The 19,555-nt window shown below is 51.4% G+C and overlaps 2 protein-coding genes across 4 annotated transcripts in view; one reads left to right on the top strand and one right to left on the bottom strand.

Moving 5' to 3' along the window:
- Nucleotides 1-5,727, bottom strand: part of LOC127583814 (long-chain fatty acid transport protein 2-like) — a 44,393-nt gene extending 38,666 nt beyond the window's left edge. For 2 of the 3 annotated variants that reach the window (XM_052040171.1, XM_052040170.1), the window contains exons 1-3: nt 5,181-5,727; nt 1,369-1,578; nt 879-1,037 (exon numbers count right to left, since the gene is read on the bottom strand). In XM_052040171.1, coding sequence (XP_051896131.1) covers nt 879-1,037; nt 1,369-1,578; nt 5,181-5,655 — 844 coding nt within the window. In that variant the 5' untranslated portion in view covers nt 5,656-5,727. The remainder of the gene's footprint in view (nt 1-878; nt 1,038-1,368; nt 1,579-5,180) is intronic. The other variant, XM_052040172.1, reaches the window with a different exon arrangement.
- Nucleotides 5,728-11,078: 5,351 nt separating this feature from the next.
- Nucleotides 11,079-19,555, top strand: part of gatm (glycine amidinotransferase (L-arginine:glycine amidinotransferase)) — a 46,457-nt gene continuing 37,980 nt past the window's right edge. Inside the window, exon 1 of the mRNA XM_052040179.1 lies at nt 11,079-11,245. Coding sequence (XP_051896139.1) covers nt 11,108-11,245 — 138 coding nt within the window. The 5' untranslated portion in view covers nt 11,079-11,107. The remainder of the gene's footprint in view (nt 11,246-19,555) is intronic.

The raw sequence follows: 19,555 nt of genomic DNA, 5'->3' as shown, positions 1-19,555 counted from the left end.
AGTGGATGTAGGGGAGGGTGCAATACGCTCCCATTACAATGTGCTCTGGTTACCCACATCCACCTAACAATGACTCACTGGGAGGGTGGCACTTTGACAGGACAAGGTGAGGAAGGAGGGGTTCTCAGGATCCTTCCTGATCAGCAAATAGGCTGTTCCAAAATCCCAGCAAAATGTGAAGAGTTGAGTTTGGGGAAGAGTGAGAAAGCCACACACAGCATTTGGCTCTGTGAAGCTCGGGAGAGGATGGAGCCAGCAGTTCTGGAAATCTATTACTGTAGGAGACAAATACAGCGCAGGAGTGGGAGAGAGGAATTGGTGGGAATTCTGATGTCTCCCACATTCCAGAGGGAGAAGACCACACCAGGGAAAGAGCTGGTAGATATCCGGCTCTTTGTACACCACTTCCTCTGGCTTCCACTCATCTGTGGCTAAGACTGCAGTGGGAGAGGATATCCAGGCAATCAGAGTCCTTTCACAGCGATCCAGCAGAAAGTACCTTCAGATGTTCCTGCTCTACTCTTGTTGTTGTGGACGGGAGCAATCTCCTGCCCACTTTGTGCCCTTTTCTTTGCCTGTCCAGGACCCCTTCCAGTTCACAGCACAGGCCGTCTGTTCCGCACAAATCTTTACATTAATTTTTGACAGTTTCGGTAACAGTCGTCAGGTATTGAGGAACTTCAGCCGCAAATTTATACAAAGAGGTATCCCGAGCTCCGTGGGCACAACAAATCCTGACAACTAGGGTGATTTTCTTCTTTTCCTTTCTAGGCAGTTCTCACCCCTCCCACTTGCAGCACCCAAGGGGTGAATGGCGGCTCAGACCCCAGGAATGAGAGTGAACAGGGTTAAGAGAGTGTCTAAATTCATTTTCATACCGACAGAAATAGCGGCACAGATTCCAAGCAGGGAGCCTGAGCTGTGGTACAGAGGCAGGGTGGTGTACAAAACATCGCTGCTGCATAGCCCACATCCCGTCATGAAGCTGGCCATGCGGTGAGCCCGCAGGTGATTGATGATGGCAGCTTTGGGCAAACCTTTAAACCAAAGACAGCCAATGAGATCACAACAGCTCAAGCTCTGATTTATTTAAATCCAACATCTCAGTAGATAAACTTCCTCTCAACAAACACACAACATTTGAGCAAAGATATCCATTGTATAAAAAGATCACCAGGCACCAGGCTCACTCCTGCTCCTTCACAATCAGTCCGAGAGAGAGTACCTACTTATGTCGGTGATGTATACGATGGTCGACATTACAACGATATGAAACAATTAATCACACTGAAAATATCAGGGAGCAGATGGAGGATGCAGAAAGCCAGTCTGTCAGGGACATGCTGCTCAGTGTGATGGGCTTTGTACCTGTTGTTCCTGAAGTGAAGATGTAGACAAAAGGGCTCTGGAAAGTGACAGCTGATCTCAGGGACAGAGGCAGCGGCTGGTCAGATGCAGCTTGGATTTTATCCTTCAGGTTTTCAACACCCTCTGCGGTACACTCTCCATCCAAGACGAAAACAGTCACATTGTCATTCCTTAGAGCTGGCAACACCTCCTCTACTGAGCTCCAAAGGTCTAGAAATAATAAACTCAGAATAGTTTAACTCATATAAAGTTTTGCTCACCTTGTGTGACACAGCAAATATCGCATCCTATACTACAGATGCTATGATTTTAAATTTAAATTCTTTTAGAAATGCAAATCACACAATTAAGGTGCTATTTCAAAAACCCAAAAGAAACATATTCCTTATTGGTAGCTGTTCATAAACACCACAACTATCCACAACTCTGCTCACATGGTTAATAAAGCCAGAGATTAATAACAAGAAGGCTAATAACATAGTAGAGGAGGAAAGAGACAATAAAGCAAAGGGTATAAATAAAGGGATAATGTGTAGCATTAAACAACGGATTATGTACAGATAGCCCAGGGAATTATAGACTGGTGAGTCTTACCTCAGTGATTGGTAAACTGATGGAGAAGATCCTGAGAGGCAGGATTTATGAACATCTGGAGAGGTATGAATAGGAATAGTCAGCATGGCTTTGTCAAGGGCAGGTTCTGCCTTACGAGCCTGACTGAATTTTTTGAGGATGTGACTAAACACATCGATGAAGGGAGAGCAGTAGGTGTAGTGTATATGGATTTCAGCAAGGCATTTGATAAGGTACCCCATGCAAGGCTTATGGAGAAGGTGAGGAGATATGGGATCCAAGGGGACGTTGCAGTGTGGATCCAGAACTGGCTGGCCCACAGAAGGCAAAGAGTGGTTGTTGAAGGGTCGTATTCTGAGTGGAGGCCGGTGACCAGTGGTGTACCTCAGGGATCTGCACTGGGACCCTTACTCTTTGTAATTTTTATAAAAGACCTGGATGAGGAAGTGGAGGGGTGGGTTACTAAGTTTGCGGATGACACAAAGGTTGGGGGTGTTGTGGATAGTTTGGAGGGCTGTCAGAGGTTACAAAGGGACATAGATAGGATGCAGAGTTGGGCTGAGAAGTGGCAGATGCAGTTCAACCCAGATAAGTGTGAAGTGGTTCATTTTAGTAGGTCAAATATGTTGGCGGAATATAGTATTAATGGTAGGACTCTTGGCAGTGTGGAGGATCAGAGGGATCTTGGGGTCCGAGTCCATAGGACGCTCAAAGCGGCTGTGCAGGTTGACTCTGTGGTTAAGAAGGCATATGGTGTATTGTCCTTCATCAATCGGGGAATTGAATTTAGGAGCCAAGAGGTATTGTTGCAGCTACATAGGTCCCTGGTCAGACCCCACTTGGAGTATTGTGCTCAGTTCTGGTCGCCTCACTACAGGAAAGATGTGGAAGCCATAGAGAGGGTGCAGAGGAGACTTACAAGGATGCTGCCTGGAATGCGGAGCATGCCTTATGAAAGCAGGCTGAGGGAACTCGGCCTTTTCTCCTTGGAGAGACGGAGGATGAGGGGGGACCTGATAGAGGTGTATAAGATGATGAGAGGTATTGATCGGGTGGATAGTCAGAGGCTTTTCCCCAGGGCTGAAATAGGTTTAAGGTGCTGGGGAGTCGATATAGAGGAAATGTCAGGGGTAAGTTTTTTTACTCAGAGAGTAGTGAGTGCGTGGAATGGGCTGCCGGAAACGGTGGTGGAGGCGGATACGATAGGGTCTTTCAAGAGACTGTTAGATAGGTACATGGAGCTGAGTAAAATAGAGGGCTATGGGTAAGCCTAGTAATTTCTAGGGTAGGGACACGTTCAGCACAGCTTTGTGGGCTGAAGGGCCTGAATTGTGCTGTAGTTTTTTCTATGTTCTATGTTCTATCACCAGGCGCTGAAAGCATAAGAGCAATAGAAGAGAGTTTGGGGCTTCACAGAAATAATACTGAGGCTACAGGAGAATATCACAGGTTTACATGGTGTGTAAACACAAACATGAAGGAAGACATGAAGTTAGGTTACCTTCTTTATAACAGTAAAGGTCGAGGAAGTCTGGTGGAAGGTAAGAGAAGTGGAGAGGCGTGGTGCTTCTGTTCCACTAAGTGCAAAGCCCGACCAAAATCACAGAATAACATTCAAAACACGTGGCAGAGCTGCAGACAAGAGAAAGTTGCAGAAAACTAATATGCACTTTCTATTAAATGTAGTGGTTAAATGCCAGGAAGCAGAAACCATAAACTGCAGAAAAGGAAACAAAATTTGCACTTTTGATAATTCATGAACATGGAACTCTACAGCACAGTACAGGCCCTTTGGCCCACAATGTTGTGCTGACATTTTATCCTGCTCTAAGATCTATCTGACCCTTCCCTCCCACATAGCCCCCCATTTCTCTATCATTCATGTGTCTATCTAAGACTCTCTTAAATGTCCCTGATGTATCTGCCCCCACAACCTCTGCCATGCACCCACCACTCTCTGGGTAAAAAAAACCTCTGACATTCCCCCTTATACCTTCCTCCAATCACCTTAAACTTATACCCCCTTGCGTTAGCCATTGTTGCCCTGGGAAGAAGTCTCTGACTGTCCACTCGATCTATGCCTTTTATCATCTTGTACACCTCTATCAAGTCACCTCTCATCCTCCTCCTCTCCAAAGAGAAAAGCCCTAGCTTGCTCAACCTGTTCTCATAAGACATGATCTCCAATTGAGGCAGATCCTGGTATATCTCCTCTGCACCCTCGCTAAAGCTTCCACATCCTATAATGAGGTGACCAAAACTGAACACAATACTCCAAGTGTGGTCTAACCAGAGTTCTATAGAGCTGCAGCATTATCTCCTGGCTCTTAAACTCAATACTGCGACTAATGCCATTTACCTTCTTAACAATCTTATCAACCTGTGCAGCAACCTTGAAGCTAACCCTTCCACATCCTCATCCAAGTCATTTACAAAAATCACAAAGAGCAGGTGTCCCAGAACAGATCCCTGCAGAACACCACTGGTCACCAACCTCCAGGCAGAATACGCTCCATCTACCACCACCCTCTGTCTTCTATGGCCGAGCCAATTCTGAACCCACACAGCCAAGTTTCCTGGAACCCATGCCTCCTGACTTCCTGAATGAGCCTTCCATGAGGAACCTTATCAAATCCCGAAAACAATTGGGTAAACTCGGTTTTGGCAGTCACAGCGGGACCGTGCTTCCTGCAGCCGTGAGCCCGCCCGGTCCTTCACCCCGACCCTCCGCCCGGAGGAGACCCTGGGATCCGATGCAGCGCAGACACGGTGGGTTGGTGACCGATGGGGGTGTGCAGCCGCTGTCCGTGCCCCGGCCCCAGGGGGTTTCGGTGTGCCGGGGGGAGAGGGGGTTTCGATGTGCCGGGGGGGTGGGGGGGTTTCGGTGCCGGGGGGGGGTTGGTGTACGGGGGGGGGGGGTTCAGTGTGCCGGGGGGGGTTGGTGTGCCGGGGGGGGGGGGGGGGTTCGGTGTGCCAGGGGGGCGGGTTCGGTGTGCTGGGGGGGTTGGTGTGCCGGGGGGGGGGGGGGTTCGGTGCCGGGGGGGGGTGGTGTACCGGGGGGGGTTCGCTGTGCCGGGGGGGGGGGGTTCGCTGTGCCGGGGGGGGGGGGTCGGTATGCCGGGGGGGGGGGGGTTGGTGTACCGGGGGGGGGGGGGGTTGGTGTACCGGGGGGGGGGGTTGGTGTACCGGGTTCGGGCCCTCCCCGGGGGGGGGGTGTTCGGCCCCGGCCCCGGACTGACCTGCGGCGGTGAGCAGGACGCGGGAGCCGCTGCAGCGGAGGCAGTGCAGCAGGGCCTGGCGCCGGCTGTTGGTGTTGAGGAAGGCGGCGGCGCAGCCCAGCTTGGCCAGGCCGAACCAGGCGGCGAGGAAGAGCGGCCCGTTGGGCAGCAGCAGCGCGGCGCAGTCCCCGGGGCCCAGGCCGGCGGCCGCCCGCACGGCGCGGCCCAGGCGGCTGCTGTCGGCGTCCAGCTGCCCGTAGCTCAGCGCCCGGCCCTCGAACACCACCAACGTCTTCCCCGGGCTCCGCCGCGCCCGCTGCACCAGCAACTCGAGCATGGTGGTGGGCGGCCGCCGCCGGGCCCACCAGGCGATCCGCACGGCCGAGAACAGAACCCGCCACACCACCGGGGCCTCGGCCCAGGCGTACGGCCACAGCACCCGCACCGCCGCCGCCGCCGCCAACACCGCCGCCGCCAGCGGCCACAGCACCGACATCCCGCCGCTGTCGGCCAACACTGCCGCCGGCGTCGGCAGAGGAGGGAGGGGAAGGGGAAGGGGAAGGGGAGGGGGAAGGGGAGGAGGGAGGAGGGGGGGGGAGGGGAGGGGGGAGGAGGGAGGAGGGGGGGGAGGGGAGGAGGGAGGAGGGGGGGAGGAGGGGGGAAGGGGAGGAGGGGGGGAGGAGGGGGGAAGGGGAGGAGGGGGGGAGGAGGGGGAAGGGGAGGGGGGGAGGAGGGGGGGAGGAGGGGGAAGGGGAGGGGGGGAGGAGGGGGGAAGGGGAGGAGGGGGGAGGAGGGGGGGAGGGGGGGAGGAGGGGGGGAGGGGGGGAGGAGGGGGGAAGGGGAGGAGGGGGGAGGGGGGGAGGAGGGGGGAAGGGGAGGAGGGGGGAAGGGGAGGAGGGGGGAGGGGGGGAGGAGGGGGGAAGGGGGGGAGGGGGGAGGGGGGGAGGAGGGGGGAAGGGGGGGAGGGGGGAGGAGGGGGAGGGAGGGAGGAGGGGGGGAGGGAGGGAGGAGGGGGGGAGGGGGAGAGGGGGAGAGGGAGGGAGGGGGGAGGGAGGAGGGGGGGAGGAGGGGGGGAGGGAGAGGGGAGGGAGGGGGGAGGGAGGAGGGAGGAGGGGGGAGGGAGGGGGGAGGGAGGAGGGGGGGAGGGAGGGGGGAGGGAGGGGGGGGAGGGAGGAGGGAGGAGGGGGGGGAGGGGGGAGGGGGGGGAGGGGGGAGGGAGGAGGGGGGGGAGGGAGGAGGGAGGAGGGGGGGGAGGGAGGAGGGGGGGAGGGGGGAGGGAGGGGGGGGGGAGGGAGGAGGGGGGGAGGGGGGAGGGAGGGGGGGGGAGGGAGGAGGGGGGGAGGGGGGAGGGAGGAGGGGGGGGAGGGGGGAGGGAGGGGGGAGGAGGGGGGGGAGGGAGGGGGGAGGGAGGGGGGGGAGGGAGGGGGAGGAGGGGGGGGAGGGAGGGGGAGGAGGGGGGGGAGGGAGGGGGGAGAGGGGAGAGGGGAGGGAGAGGGGAGAGGGAGAGGGGAGGGAGGGGGGAGAGGGAGGGGGGAGAGGGAGGGAGGGGAGGGAGGGGGGGGAGGGGGGGAGGAGGGAGGGGGGAGAGGGAGGGAGGGGAGGGAGGGGGGGAGGGGGGGAGGAGGGAGGGGGGAGAGGGGAGAGGGAGGGAGGGGGAGGGAGGAGGGAGGGGGAGGGAGGGGGGAGGAGGGAGGAGGGGGAGGGGGAGGGAGGAGGGAGGAGGGGGGGAGGAGGGGGGGGAGGGAGGGGGGAGAGGGAGGGAGGGGAGGGAGGGGGGGGAGGGGGGGGAGGAGGGGGGGGGGAGGAGGGAGGGGGGAGAGGGAGGGGGGGGAGGAGGGAGGGGGGAGAGGGAGGGAGGGGGAGGGAGGAGGGAGGGGGAGGGAGGGGGGAGGAGGGAGGAGGGGGAGGGGGAGGGAGGAGGGAGGAGGGGGGGGAGGGAGGGGGGAGGAGGGAGGGGGGAGGAGGGAGGAGGGGGGGAGGAGGAGGGGGGAGGAGGGAGGAGGGGGGGAGGAGGGGGGGGAGGGAGAGGGGAGGGAGGGGGGAGAGGGAGGGGGGAGAGGGAGGGAGAGGGAGGAGGGAGGGAGGGGGAGGGAGGAGGGAGGGAGGGGGAGGGAGGAGGGAGGGAGGGGGAGGGAGGAGGGAGGGGGGGAGGGAGGGGGGAGGGAGGAGGGAGGGGGGGAGGGGGGAGGGAGGGGGGGAGGGAGGGGGGGAGGGGAGGGGGAGGGGAGGGGAGGAGGGGAGGGGGAGGAGGGAGGAGGGAGAGGGGAGGGAGGGGAAGGAGGGGGGAGGGGGGAGGGGGAGGGAGGAGGGAGGGGGGGAGGGAGGGGGGAGGGAGGAGGGAGGGGGGGAGGGGGGAGGGAGGGGGGGAGGGAGGGGGGGAGGGGAGGGGAGGGGAGGGGAGGAGGGGAGGGGGAGGAGGGAGGAGGGAGAGGGGAGGGAGGGGAAGGAGGGGGGAGGGGGGAGGGGGAGGAGGGAGGAGGGGAGGAGGGAGGAGGGGAGGAGGGGGGGGAGGAGGGAGGAGGGGGGGGAGGGAGGAGGGAGAGGGAAGGAGGGGGGAGGAAGGAGGGGAGGGAGAGGGAGGGAGGGGGGGAAGGAGGGGGGAGGGAGGGGGGAGGGGGAGAGGGGAGGGGGAGGGAGGGGGGAGGGGAGGAGGGAGGGGGAAGAGGGATGGGGCGGAGGGAGGAGGAGGGGAGGGGAGGAAAGTGGAGGGAAGGGGATGGAGTGGAGGGAAGGGGAGTGGGGGAGGGGAGGGGCAGGAGGGGCGGTAGGGGAGTGGGAGGAAGGGAGGGGGAATGAGGGAGGAGGGGACGTTGGGAGGTAGGGGGATGGGGGAGAACAGGGGAGGGGTGGAGGAGAGGGGGAGGTGTATATGGGAAGCAGGAGTTCAGAAGAAGGTACAGCTCTGCCTTCAATACTATAATCCCAAGCAAAGTCACCAAACTCCGAGACCTGGGACTCAACACCTCCCTCTGTAACTGGATCCTTGACTTCCTGACCAACAGGCCGCAATCAGTGAGGATAGGCAGCAATACCTCCGGCACGATTATTCTCAACACTGGTGCCCCACAAGGCTGTGTCCTCAGCCCTCTACTCTACTCCCTATACACTCATGACTGTGTGGCCAGATTCTGCTCTAACTCCATCTACAAGTTTGCAGATGATACCACTGTTGTAAGCCGTATCTCAAACAGCGATGAGTCGGAGTACAGGAAGGAGACAGAGAGCTTAGTGGAATGGTGTCATGACAACAACCTTTCCCTCAATGTCAACAAAACCAAAGAGCTGGTCATTGACTTCAGGAAAGGGGGCAGTTTGGTATGGCAACAGCTCTGCCCAGGACCACAAGAAACTGCAGAGAGTTGTGGACACAGCCCAGTGCGTCACAGACACCAGTCTCCCCTCCTTGGACTCTGTCTTTACCTCTCGCTGCCTTGGCGAAGCAGCCAGCATAATCAAAGACCCCACCCACCCGGGTCATTCTCTCTTCTCTCCTCTTCCATCGGGTAGAACATACAGGAGCCTGAGGGCACGTACCACCAGACAAGGGCAGCTTCTACCCCGCTGTCATAAGACTATTGAATGGTTCCCTTATACAATGAGATGGACTATGACCTCACAATCTACCTTGTTGTGACCTTGCACCTTATTGCACTGCACTTTCTCTGTAGCTGTGACACTTTACTCTGTACTGTTATTATTTTTACCTGTACTACCTCAATGCACTCTGTACTAACTCAATGTAACTGCACTGTGTAATGAATTGACCTGTACGATCGGTATGCAAGACAAGTTTTTCACTGTACCTCGGTACAAGTGACAATAATAAACCAATACCAATACCACCTCAGCTTTAAACGACCATCTCCTTACCTTGTCACCATGTCCCCTCGATCAAGGGGAACATCCCAAGTTCTACCCTGTCAGACCTCCTTAGTACCTTCTCAGTTTCAGTAGGTCACTCCTCGTTCTGCTAAGCTGCAAAGAATGAGATCTTTCTTTTTTTTGCTGTTTGTGACAGGACAAACCTCTCACCCCAGCAACCAGCTGGTAACCAAGGCACTTGATTTAAACAGAGCCGAGGATTTATCAGGCAGAAGATACAAAATCCTGAAAGCACATACCACCACGCTCAAGGACAGCTTCTATCCCATTGTTATAAGACTATTGAACGGTTCTCTAGTACAATACGATGGACTCTTGACCTCACAATCTACCTCATTATGACCTTGCACCTTATTGTCTACCTGCACTGCACTTTCTCTGTAGCTGTGACACTATACTCTGCATTCTGTATTGTTTTACCTTGTACTATTTCAATGCACCATGTAATGAATTGACCTGTACGATCGGTACGCAAGACAAGTTTTTCGCTGTACCTCGGTACAAGTGACAATAATAAACCAATACCAATAGGAGGGCAAAAGGAGGACATGAGGTATCCTGGGCAGAGCAGGTAAAGGATTCCACAAGTATGTTAAGAGCAAAAGGGTAACGAGGGAAATAGGGCCCCTTCAGCATTGTTGTGGTCATCTATGGGTGGAGCCACCGGAGACGGGCGAGGTCTTAAATGAATATTTCTCGTCTGTATTTAATGTGGAAGAGTTCATGGAAGTTTGAGAATTCAGGGAAGAGAACAGTGACGTCCTGAAACATATCCACATTACAACAGAGGAGGTGCTGGCAGTCTTAAAGCGCATGAAGGTGGATAAATCCCCAGGGCCTGACCAAGTTTATCCCAGGACATTGTGGGAACCTATGGGGCCCTGGCAGAGATATTGTGTCATTGTTGTGCCGGTGAGCCGAACATCAGTGGTGGGAAAGTTACTGGAGGGGATTCTGAGAGACAGGATCTGCATTTGGAAAGGCGGGGACTGACTAGGGACAGTCAGCATGACTTTGTGTGTCTGAAATCGTGTCTCTGGAATTTGAGTTTTTTGAAGAGGTGACCAAGAGGATTGACGAGCAGGCAGTAGATATTGTCTCAGTAGACTGTACCAAGGTGTTTGACAAGGTGTCACATGGTAGGCTGGTCTGGAAGGTTGGATCACATAGGATCCACGGTGAGGCAGCCAATCGGATACAAATTGGCTTGCTGGTAGGAGTCAGTGGTTGGTAGTTAGGTGTTGTTTCTCAGATTGGAGGCCTGTGCCCAGTGGTGTGCCATAGGGATCAGTGCTGGGTCCACGGTTATTTGCCATCTATATTAACAATTTGATTGGTGGTATAGTGGACAGTGAAGAAGGTTGTCTAAGATTACAACAGGATCTCGATCAACAGAGGAAGAGGTCAAATATAAGGAGAAATTATACAATGAATGGCAGGACCCTTTGGGGTGTTGATGTACAGAGGGATCTTGGGGTGCAAGTCCACAACTCCCTGAAAGTGACAACACGAGTAGATAGGGTGATAGAGAAGGTGTACGGCACACTTGCCTTCATCAGTTGAGGTGTTGAGTATAAAAGTCGGGAAGTCGTGTTGCAGCTGTATAAAACTTTGCTCAGGCCACATTTGAAGTACTGTGTGAAGTTCTGGTTGCCCCATTATAGGAAGGATGTGGAGGCTTTGGAGAGGGTGCAGAAGAGGTTCACCAGGATGTTGCCTGGATTAGCTATAGGGAGAGGTTGAACAAATTTTGATTATTTTCTCTGCAATGTCGGAGGCTGAGGGGAGACCTGACAGAAATTTATAAAATTATGACAGGTGTGGATAGGGTAGAGAGCCAGAGTCTTTTCCCAGTGAGGAAATGTCTAATGCTAGATGGTATAGCTTTAAGGTGTGTTACAGACTCGGTGAATGTCCCTTTAAAGAGTTAGTTTTGTGTGTGTGTGTGTGTGGCGTGCTTACGTCAACAGAACAAAAGGACGTAATGACATTGTTGAAGATGGCAGTCAAAGAGAGAGAGAGAGAAAGGGAGAGAGACACCAGCCTGCTAGTTTCTCTATCGATGGATGAGAAACAATAACTGTGTCTGTCACTGCAATCCATGTATGGAAATTGGAAGTAATCTGGTGGAGTTCACTTTGTTGCTGACCTGTAGAAGGAAACAGATATTTGTGTGGATGACCACGATTCAGATGCTTTTCAGGGTGAGGAAGTCACTACCAGGTAAACACTGAGGTGCTGTTTGGGTTCCATCGTGGAACATTTGGATTTCGTAATTACTCTCTCAATGTTCTCTACATCTACATTTTATCTTCAGACAACAGTGGTTGTTGAAGAAGCCTTTGCTCATGTTTCACCTTATGGCTTGCGGAACTGAACTTTAAGAACCATTCCTGGACTTGGAGTTTGGGACTTTGCCACACACACACACAAAGAGTTTAGTTTTGGGGTTAATGTTCAAGGTTTAACATTTTTACTTCTAACATACTAACATTTTTACTTTTATTTTTCTTATTATCATAAGTACTGATTAATGAAGTAGTTTTTAACACTGAATCATGACTCAGTGTGTTTCTTTTGTTGCTGGTTCATAACAGGTGAGAAGAGGAAAGTTTAAAGGAGACTAATGAGGCAGGTTTTTTTGACAGAGCGGTGGGTGGCTGGAACACTCTGTCCAGGGAAATGGTGGAAGCAAACATGATAACAACATTTAAGAGGTACTTCGACATGTGAACTGGCAGGAAATGGAGGATATAGACCATGTGCAGGCAGATGGGATTAGTTAGATTGGCATCATAGTTGGCACAGAGGACCTGTTCCTGTGCTGTATTGTTCTTAGGGGGTAGACAAGTATTATAATCACTTTGTACCCTGTGAGTTGTCTGAACATGCTGGACTTGCAGTTCAGCTGAAGTTGATGTTGCTCCTTTGCTTTTTGAACATCCAACCAACATCCTTTTAAATGTATTTTACCCGGGTGTTTTATACTTCTGCAGCAAACAAGAGGACACAAGGATCCCGTTGCACATGTGGTTCTATTCACAAAGTCACACACACAGTTAATCATGCAACACATGCTCTAACTGTCTGAGTCCTAATTGCTATCTGTTATGTTTGGGGCTGGTCAGGGGCATCTTCGCTGGGCTCCCAGAATCCTGGGTTCTCTGCTCTTCACAAAAGTAGGTCTCCCGTCTCGGTGGTACTGGTGTTGTCTTTGCTCCCTTGGTTGGACCCCTCAAAGTAGGGCTTTGCTGGCTGCTGTGGCATGGAGCTTGTTAACCTGACTTGCTGTGGGGGTTAGTTATAACCCTGCTGTGACCTTCCAGAAACTTCTCTTGGCTTGAACGATTGATGCAAGGTGGGAGGGGCACTGTGAGTCACTTCAAAGGATAATGAATTTGGGGGAAGCTTGGAATGTAACCTTCCAGTTAAGGTAGGGACAGGAAACAGCTCCTATCCTGTCTGCCTCCCTATTCTCCATCCCTGGACTGACACTTTGAATGTGGACCTGCATGTGCTCAGTGGTGCCTACTCCTGCTATAGTATCACTGACCCGTGAGCTCAGACTAAATGTGTGGCCCAGCTAGGTTTGTGGATTTGGATCTTCTGCTTGTCTAAGGTCAGCTTGGCCAACCTTCCCAAGATTCCCAGCTCCCTGTTCTGAGGAACAGCTTGGCCACATTGGGAATGGGTAGAGTCCAAGTCTGACTGCCCTTGTTTGCTTTACCTTAGTTTAGGAGAGTGAAGTGTAACATTAATTCATTGTAGGTAAAGCCCAGGTAATGTGTTATTGTGTAACTGAAACTACCCTTGTAATCTCAAATATTCAATCAGTAACATTTAACTCAGTAGCTTGGGAAAGATTGTTGTTTAACTTTAAATTCCAAGTTGTATTAACCTGCATGTCCTGATAAATAATTACCCAGGATTTTGTGGTCTGGCCGCCTCCTCTCTAACACTTTTTAGGTTTATAACTCTAAACGGAGATGATAGTGTCTCGTTAAATGGTCTTGGTGTTATTAAGGAACCTAATATTACCTTGGGCACGCTCAGTGACTTTCCAAAAGACTGAATGAGGACTTGGGGTGCACTGCAGGTTGGGTATCCTATCATTAACACTCAGTTGGTTAATGTTAAAGGAAAGGAAGAAAATGCAAACAAAACAAGCAGCAAAGGCAGACAAGAAAACCAGTGACATAGACAGGCAGTAATTTTTCTACAGCCTGTTCCTGGAACACACGAGGGACTGCACCAGGCCGGTGTGTGGAAGCCATTACACACATTCCAGAACTTACATCGTCTCAGCAAAATTGTGCTTAGAGACAGGACATAACGGAAAGCCAGTGTAAAATAAAGGGGAAAAGTGTAGATAGAGTGTGGGAGAGTCTGGTAAAGTGGGTCCTGAGAGGAGACGGTTCACTCTGTGATATGCTGACTATAGATATTCATGCAGCAGATGCAGCAAATGTTCAACGAGAGGTCATTAAAGGTCAGGAGTTTGACATGTATACCCCAAATTCTTATAATTATTTTAAATGCCTCCCTATATCTGTAGGGAGGAGGAGGAGGTGGAGGAACAGAGCTTGTCCCTTATTGGTCCTCTGCTATATATATATGCAGGGCTGGACTGAACCAGTTCAGTCCTCTGATGGACACAGGCTAGCTGGCATTCTGCTTACTTGTGCCAGTTAGAAGCTGAAAAACTGGAAGCAGAAAGTGGTTATTTGGCTCCTTTTGCCTCCTCCCATCGTTGGTCTGACATCACCTGAAGTTGCTGTACCCAGAAACCCAGACGTTGCATCTCACACCCACACAGCCCACACATTTCTCTTACTGGTTCTCTCAGATCTGAGGCATTCATCACTTCAGGTCCCACTTCAGAGTTCTGAGCACTAAATCCATGCTGGCACTCCCGGTGCAGGACTGAAGGAGCAGTGCACTCCCTTGCAAAATTGAGACTAAATTGTTGAAGCACTAGTTAGTGTAGGACAAGCAAAGATCTTCTCCAATCTCCATGGCGACCAACTTCATCCAGGAAATTCCTGTCTTTACACACATTTCACAGACATGAACTGTGCATCTGCTGCGTAACCGTCACAGATAGAAGTGTGCACATTGCATTGGCTGTTATACTACAATGCTTGAGCATTTTAGGAGTATTTTGTGTTTTGGCTGAAATTGGAAAATTCAGAAGGGGAGTGTGTATCAGAATGCTGTCAGCTGTGAACCCAATGTTCAGAGAACCCACAGGTGAAGGAAGGGAGAGAGATATCAGCTTGTGGAGGGAGTTAGTAACTAATGAGCCAACAGTTCACTAAGGGTTGTCTAATAGGGCTGCAAGGTTGGAATATAAAGCTGCAGTGATCTGAACTTTGAAGATCCTAGCACCACTCACTGACCTCTTGCACACCACACTCAGTTACATTGTTAGCTGTGTGCTCAGGTTAGGAGCAAAGCATAAGACATAGTAGCACTAGGTCATCCAGCTCCTTGAGGTGATGGCTGATCACGTTCCTTGGAAACTGACCCACTCCCATCCCTACCCTTCTGCCTCAGATCATCAGATTCAGATTCCCTTACCTAAAACCTATTGATCTGTGCCTTAAAAAATATTCACTGACTGGGCATTCACAACCTCCGGGTTAGGGAACTCTGACATTTAACAATCCCTGTTAAAGAATTCGTTTTCTCATCTCAAACCTAAGTGGCTGACCCTTTCTCCTGATAGATGCCCCTAATCCCAAATCCTCCAGCCTGAGGATATCTACCGTGGCAATCCCTTTTGGAATCTCATGTCTCTGTGAAATCTCCTCTCATTGTTCTGAACTCCAATGAACGTCAAACAATCTTACTCAGTCTCTTCAAATGATGACTCCCTCTGATCAAGACTTCTGGTATTGGTATTGGTTTATTATTGTCACTTGTACCGAGGTACAGTGAAAAACTTGTCTTGCATACCGATCGTACAGGTCAATTCATTACACAGGGCAGTTACATTGAGTTAGTACAGAGTGCATTGAGGTAGTACAGGTAAAAACAGTAACAGTACAGAGTAAAGTGTCACAGCTACAGAGAAAGTGCAGTGCAATAAGGTGCAAGGTCACAACAAGGTAGATCGTGAGGTCATAGTCCATCTCATTGTATAAGGGAACCATTCAATAGTCTTATGACAGCGGAGTAGAAGCTGTCCTTGTCTGGTGGTACGTGCCCTCAGGCTCCTGTATCTTCTACCCGATGGAAGAGGAGAGAAGAGAGAATGTCCTGGGTGGGTGGGGTCTTTGATTATGCTGGCTGCTTCACCAAGACAACGAGAGGTAAAGACAGAGTCCAAGGAGGGGAGACTGGTGTCTGTGATGCGCTGGGCTGTGTCCACAACTCTCTGCAGTTTCTTGTGGTCCTGGGCAGAGCTGTTGCCATACCAAACCATGGTACATCCAGATAAGATGCTTTCTATGGTGTATCGGTAAAAGTTGGTGAGAATCAAAGGGAACAATCCAAATTTCTTTAGCCGCCTGAGGAAGTAGAGGTGCTGATGAGCTTTCTTGGCTGTGGCTTCTACGTGATTTGACCAGGACAGGCTGTTGGTGATGTTCACTCCCAGGAACTTGAAGCTCTCAACCCTCTCGACCTCAGCACCATTGATGTAGACAGGTGCATGTACACTGCCCCTTTCCTGAAGTCAATGACCAGCTCTTTTGTTGACATTGAGGGAAAGGTTGTTGCCACGACACCATTCCACTAAGCTCTCTATCTCCTTCCCGTACTCCGACTCATCGCTGTTTTAGATACGGCCTACAACGGTGGTATTCTCTGCAAACTTGTAGATGGAGTTAGAGCAGAATCTGGCCACACAGTCATGAGTGTATAGGGAGTAGAGTAGAGGGCTGAGGACGCAGCCTTGTGGGGCACCAGTGTTGAGAATAATCGTGCCGGAGGTATAGCTGCCTATCCTCACTGATTGCAGTCTGTTGGTTAGAAAGTCAAGGATCCAGTTACAGAGGGAAGTGTTGAGTCCTAGGTCTCGGAGTTTGGTGACAAGCTTGCTTAGGATTATTGTATTGAAGGCAGAGCTGTAGTCAATAAACAATAGTCTAACATAGGTGTCTTTACTGTCCAGATGCTCCAAAGCCGAGTGTAGGGCCAGGGAGATGGCATCCACTGTAGGCCTCTTTCAGCGATAGGCGAATTGCAGTGGGTCGAGATTGTCTGGGAGGCTGAAGTTGATGCGTGCCATGACCAACCTCAAGGCACTTCATGATGGTGGATGTCAGAGCCACTGGTTGGTAGTCATTGAGGCATGTTACCTTGCTTTTCTTTGGTACCAGGATGATAGTGGTCTTCTTAAGACAGGTGGGAACCTGAGATTGAAGCAGGGAGAGGTTAAATATGTCCGCAAATACTTCTGCCAGCTGGTCAGCACAAGATCTGAGCCATCTGGGCCAGGTGCTCTCCTTGTGTTCACTCTCTGGAAGACTGATATTACGTCCTCCACTGTGATCACAGGTTCAGCTACATTGGAGGCTGTCAGGGTGGTTGGTGACAATTCACTTCCCTTCTGTTCAAAATACGCATAGAATGTGTTAAGTTAATCAGGAAGGGATGTGCTGTTGTTAGCTATGCAGCCCGTCTTCGTCTTGTATCCTGTTATGTCATGTAAGCCCTGCCATAGCTGACTGCTGGTCAGGGACTCTATTTTGAGTCAGTATTGCCTCCTGGCATCCCTGATAGGTTTCCGAAAGTCATACCTCGATTTCTTGTAAAGATCAGGATCACCAGATTTGTGTGCAGCAGTCCTCTCCTTCAGTAGGGAGTAGATCTCCCAGTTCATCCTTGGTTTCCTGTTTGGGAACACCCGTATTGTCCTCTTTGGTACACAGTCCGCCACACACTTGCTGATAAAGTCTGTGATGGTGGTGGTATACTCATCAAGGCTGGCAGCTGAGTCTTTGAACATGGACCAGTCCACTGTCTCAAAGCAGTCACATAGGAGCTCATCTGCTTCCTCAGACCAGCACTGCACGACTCTCCATACTGGATCCTCCCGTTTCAGTTTCTGTTTGTATGCAGGGAGGAGGAGCTCAGCCTGGTGGTCTGATTTCCCAAAGTGAGGATGGGGGGTGGCTCGGAAGGCATCTTTGATGGTTGTATAGCAATGGTCAAGGGTGTTGGTGCCCCTGCTGGAGCAGGAGATGTGCTGATAGTATTTTGGTAACACATTCTTGAGTTGGCCTGATTGAAGTCCCCTGCGATGATGAAGAGGGCCTCAGGGTATCCTGTCTCAAGGTTGTTGGCCACGGAGTATAGCTCACTGAGTGCAGGCTTCATGTCTGTCTGTGGTGGGATGTAGACTGCCATCAGGATAGCTGAAGTGAACTCCCTTGGCAGATAGAATGGTCGACACTTCACTGTTAGATATTCCAGGCTGGGTGAGCAGGAGCTTGCCAGGACCGTCACGTCTGAGCACCATAAGTTATTGATTAAGAAGCAGATCCCTCCACCTTTAACTTTGCCTGAGAATGCTGTACGGTCCATTCGATGAATTGAGAAGCCCTCAGAATGACCGTGCTGACTCTGCTTATCCTGCACAGATTTTGCCCAGGCTGCTGTGAATTTCCAGCATTTTCACATCAATCCAGTGGATTTTTGTTGCATTTATCTAAGTATATTTTTTACCTCGACTAGGAGGCAGAAACTATACACAGAACTCCAGCTCTGTGATCAATAAAACCCCATATAATTTCAGCAAAACAACATTACTCCAATCCCCTTACAACTGAGGTTTCTGTATCATTTGCCTTTCTAATTGCTTGCTGTCCATGTTGACTGGCTGAACCTGTTCTCAGATTGAACAACAATTCCACACATTTTCTGCAGATTGAAGGCGTAGCCATGGGAACTGGTGTGTGCCCAAGCAATACACATCTTTTTGTGGAATACATGAAGTGTTCATTATTTTTGTTCCACTCAGGCTCCCCCTTAACTCTTTTTCTGGTAAATCAACGACTGCATTTGTGCTGCTTCCTGCACTCGTGGAGAACTGGAAAATGTCATCACTACTGCTGACAATGTCTACCCTTCTCTCACGAGGTCCATCTCCAACCCTTCCTTTTCTCAATCTCTCTGTCTCCATTTTAGGAGATGGGTTAGAAACAGATATCCATTATAACTCCACAGACTCCCATCCTGCAAAAGGACTCCATTCCATTTCTCCCAGTTCCTCCATCTCCATCGGATCTGCTCCAATGCCAAGACATAATGCACAGTTGCTTCTGAGATGTCTTCCTGAATCGAGGCTTCTCCTCTATTGTTTCTCATCCATTTCTTGCACCTTTGCTCCCACTCTTCCCATCTTGGATGGAGCAAGACCCCATGTTCCTCACCTTCCAACGCACCAGCCTCTACATTCAATGGATGATCCTTTGCAATTCTCACCAGTTCCAATGAGATTCCACTACCAGACACATATCCTTCTACACTCCCCTTTCAGTTTTCTGAAGATCATTCCCTCCACAACTCCACCAACCACTCCCCTTTCCTATCCATGTACCTGTCCAATCTTTCTGGGAGAAGCAGCTATTCACTTCCAGTCCAATATACCGCAGTGTGGTGTTGACTACACTGGAGGAACCACACAGATTGTGGAGGTCATGCATTCAGTCCTCAGGAAGAAGGAAGACCTCTCAGAGCTTCTAAGATCCTGAGCTTCTGGTTGTCTGCCACTGTAATTCACCCTCCCACTCTTATTCTGACCTGTGATCGGTGGCCTTTGCAGTCACAGTGAGGTCCAATTTAAATTTGAGAGAAAGCACCTCATCTTCCATCTGGGCATGTTATAGCCTACTGGACTCTGTACCCTTCATAATTTTATAAACAAGGATTTAGGGAGAAGGTTGAGAAGTAGGACCTCAAGGGTGGTAATTTCAGGATTACTACCTGTGCCACGTGCCAACGGTAGAAAGAATAGAAAGATTTGGCAGATGAATGCGTGGCTGAGTGACTGGTGCAGGGGGCAGGGCTTCAGATTTCTGGATCATTGGGACCTTTCTTGGGGGAGGCATGACCTATTCATTAAGGATGGGTTACACCTAAGCACCTTCGACAAGGTGCCGCATTAGAGACTGATTAATAAGGTGAGAAGTCATGGAATTACAGGTAGGATAACAGAATGGGTGGAGCATTGGCTGGTTGGCAGGAAGCAAAGGGTGGGAATAAAAGGATCTTGTTCTGGTTGGCTACCAGTTACTAGTGGTGTTCTGCAGGGGTCAGTGTTGGGTCTGCTTGTTTTTACCTTGTACGTTAACGATTTGGATGATGGAGTAAATGGTTTTGTGGCTAAGTTTGCGGATGACAGCAAGATAGGTGGAGGAGTAGGGAGTATTGAGGAGACAGGAAGGTTGCAGAGAGAAACTAGATAGTTTAGGAGAATGGGCAAGGAAATGGCAGATGAGATTCAATGTTGAGAAATGTGCAGTTGTACACTTTGGAAACAGAAATAAATGGGCAGATTACTATCT

The sequence above is a fragment of the Pristis pectinata genome, chromosome 28 (genome assembly GCF_009764475.1).
Source record: "Pristis pectinata isolate sPriPec2 chromosome 28, sPriPec2.1.pri, whole genome shotgun sequence".
NCBI lineage: Eukaryota > Metazoa > Chordata > Chondrichthyes > Rhinopristiformes > Pristidae > Pristis > Pristis pectinata.
Note: the sequence above shows the minus strand (reverse complement) of the source record. Positions and strands in the feature narration are given on the sequence as shown.